The 3,622-nt window shown below is 40.8% G+C and overlaps 1 protein-coding gene across 1 annotated transcript; it reads left to right on the forward strand.

Moving 5' to 3' along the window:
* Positions 1 to 718: 718 nt before the first annotated feature.
* On the forward strand, positions 719 to 1,162 carry LOC126278919 (uncharacterized). The gene has a single exon (XM_049979194.1). The coding sequence runs from the start codon at positions 719 to 721 to the stop codon at positions 1,160 to 1,162; it is 444 nt and encodes a 147-aa protein (XP_049835151.1).
* The last annotated feature ends 2,460 nt before the right edge of the window (positions 1,163 to 3,622 follow it).

Consider the following 3,622-nt stretch of genomic DNA (forward strand, 5'->3'; position numbering starts at 1 on the left):
TGGAAACGTCCTCTTGTTACTTCTAACTACACATTCTTATGGTCTGACTCTCTAACCCTTTTTTAAAATTCTCTTTTATTTAGGCCAAGATCTACTGGAGAAATCCAGTTGGATAATTTCGACAGGACTATCGTAAAACAAACACTCGAATATTTTTATATGGTACAGAAGATTGCGCCCAGTCTGAGAACACTTCGTCCTGTACTACAAGAAAAGATCGGTTGGACGTGGGGTATTACTTCACTCCAGAATATTTTGTTATCCATGGGATTCACTTGGCAAAAAGCGTTCCTTACTGCTAGAGCGTGGAGACATTGTTGATTGGCGGCCGCGTTTCATTGTGCCAATGAACATCTCAGGGAAGCAGCCACAGAAATATTCTATTTGGATGAAACGTGGATCGACAGCAATATGACAGTAGGTAAATGTTGGGAGAAGAGTGATATTGTCGGCGTTGTGGGTTGAGGAACATCCTCCAAAAGACTGATTATTGCAAGCGTTGGATCAAGGAAGGGATTTGTCAGGGAAGCCAAACTAAAATTTTGGGCTAAGTCAACTAAAGGTGACTATTATTGTCAGATAAATTCAGGAAATTTTGGAAGGTGGTTTTCAAGCAAGGTGCTCCCGAAACTTCCTCCGAAGTCGGTAACTGTGATGGTCAACGCTCCACAACAGACAGGTTGAGAAAACACCCAGATGGTATGACACCAAAGTGAGGATGTTGGAATGGCTTCAAAATAGGCGTGTCGCCTGTAATGAGAGCATGAGAAAGCAGGTTCTGTTCGCTTTAATGCAAGAGCATAGACCTGCTAAAAAAACATATGTTATTGACGAAATGGCGAAAGAGAAAGGCCACATGGTTGTACGCTTGCCTCCGTACAATTGTGATTTGAGAGCGGTAGAACTGGCATGGGCGAAATTAAAACGGTTGATTAGAGAGCGCGACATTTCAGGGGACGTGTCGAAAGTTAACCTTTTTGCGACAGAAAGTGAATCCCTTTTGTCTGTAACTGCCGATGACTGGGAAGAGTACTGCAGGAAGGTCCAACAACTAGAAGAAGAATATTGGAGGCGTGATGGTGTTGTTAAACTAGCAATAGACGATGTCATTATTAACACTACCGAAACGGACAGTAGCGACGAACATGAAGCACACACATGAGAGGAGTACAATGAAAGTGATTCTGAGTGATGCATTTGAGGGTACAATACAGTGTAACAAATGTCAATAAATTTTCCAAATTTATTCCTTCTCTTTTTATTGCCACAATGTAAGTTTTTGTACTAGTTCTGTATAATGCCAAATTCCCGAAAGAATTGTTACAAAATTAGTAGCAATAGGCAGTATCATTCAATATGAAACTTTCGATTAAACTTCATACCAGCCAACCATCGAAATTGCCATATTGGGTTTTACACATAAATAATTTCATGTATCCTGCAATCTTTTATTATGCTGCTGTCCGTTTTTGCACTAGTATATACGAAACATTAACAGTTGCTGCTGCAGCTAATAGATGGCATTGTGTTTACTGCTTGGAGCACAACTTCTATGTGGATGCCAGAGTGTTGCCAGCACTGCATAACCTTAGCGTGGCTTATTAACCCGCCAATATGCCAGTGAGCAAATCGTACCTCCTCTATACCCTGCACCCCCCCCCCCCCAGAATTAGCTCTTCTCTTTGTGAACAAGCAGTGAGAGTAGCGCCACTCTGTCTCGCTTTTGTTACCTACAGCGATGCCAGTGCTCCAAGCGACCAGCAAGTGACACTTCTGAATACGATACCAGATCAGTGGGAATACTGCTGTGTGTTTACATATGAGTCTCGATACCTGTGGAGTATTTTCACTGAATCTAGAGAAGAATTTGTGTTGAAAATGGGTGGTTGTTCAGCTGTGAACTGCAGTAACCTCTGAAAAAGTGGTATTCGAAATTTCAGGTTTTCGAGGGACCTCAACTGAAGACAAAGATGGGCCATAAATTGCCACAGAGAGAACTGGGATCCAGGACCTGGCGCTCTATTTTATATGGTAGGTTTATCTTAATGAAAACAATTACAAACATGAAAACTATTCTATAAAACTACGTTTTTCACTCCAGTCGAAGACTATACTGTAGTTGTTAGTCTCAAAATTTTTCGAGGCCTGAGAATGTCTGGAAGTGGCACAATGGAGAGGAATTCATTACTGTAACCATAGCGAGTAGAAGAAAAAGTGTACTGTCTCCGCTAGTTCACAGGTTCCGTCGCGAGATGTCAGTTGCTGTGCTTGTGACCCACGGAAATTCATGTTATTACGCCAAAGGCTGCACACGAACTTATTCATTCATAAAATTTATGTAATCATATGAAAAGTAGATGGATGTAATTAACTTACCTCAGTAGACATCAGTTGTCTGTTAGTATGGGTAGTTTCCAGGCAGTCTTTGGAGTTTTTGAAGACTTCAACTCCTAACGAATTTGTTTAATGCCAGTGAAAAACCGGCATTTCATATAGTGAAGAATCAGCTTGGGAACGATGTCCATCACATGATTTTCGCAACATTCAACGTTAGATATTTCAACACTTATGTGGTCCAAACTATTGAGGCAATCATAAAAAATGTCACCCCACAAACTGTCCTCACGGAGTTTTAGCATGACTATATTTTCCACCTGCATAAGGACTCTGAAGAAGCCTTTCGATGGATATGTGAGCAATGTCTTATCTGTAGAAGAGCCGTAATCTCGAATGGGATGTCAGACGAATTTCCACTTAGAAGGCACAAACCCTTATGGCGTTTAACGGCTTTTCTTGCTTGATGCACCACCTAACCTACCAGATGATGCACTAAACATTCCTTTCCTGTGGTGCTTTCAAGACTCTCCGGAATATGTTGTGGGCTGGCATGAGCCTCTGAAGTTATGTGGAACACACAGAGTTTCTTTAATTACGTCTTCCATTTCCAGAACTCTCTCTGTTCTTTTGCTGCAAATGTCTGGCTAACGTCCTCATTTGGCATACATATGACGTCAATGAAAATTCACATTTATGTTCGCAGTTTCCGTCGGAAGATACAGCTAGATTTACAGGAAAGTAAACGCACTGTAACATGTGCAAGCTCAAGAAGTCTATTACTTACAGGTGATTATTGCATCTCAGAGACCTTACGAAATGACGTTCAAGTGGGCCCTGATTAAATGTTGCAGTCAGGACATAGCTGAAACATTTTTCCCCACAAATACTCAGATATCTCCAGTGCTCTTTCAATGGCTACTCTTATTGACTGGGGAGTTATTTCGGAAGCAAAGCTGTTATTTTTATCGGTGAGAGTGCTTTTCCATTTCATTAATGTTATGTGAGCCTCTGATTTTTGTACAATGCATCCTTAGGAAACGAAGAATTAAGTGTGTCCACTACGTTGTTCATACGTCTGGTGAATGATTCTGTTGATGAAGTACCTTCGAATCCTGTTGCTTTAATTTCCATGAAGAATTCTGTGGCTTGGTGCTAAAGAGGCCAATGTCCAAAATATCCATTTCCAGCTATAGCTGACTGAAGTTTTCCTGCGCAATTCTCAATGGAATTAAACTGCAACAAATTGGTATACTGACATTTTTTTCTTTCATTTTATTATTTTATG

This window comes from Schistocerca gregaria, chromosome 6 (assembly GCF_023897955.1).
Source record: "Schistocerca gregaria isolate iqSchGreg1 chromosome 6, iqSchGreg1.2, whole genome shotgun sequence".
NCBI classification, from domain to species: domain Eukaryota; kingdom Metazoa; phylum Arthropoda; class Insecta; order Orthoptera; family Acrididae; genus Schistocerca; species Schistocerca gregaria.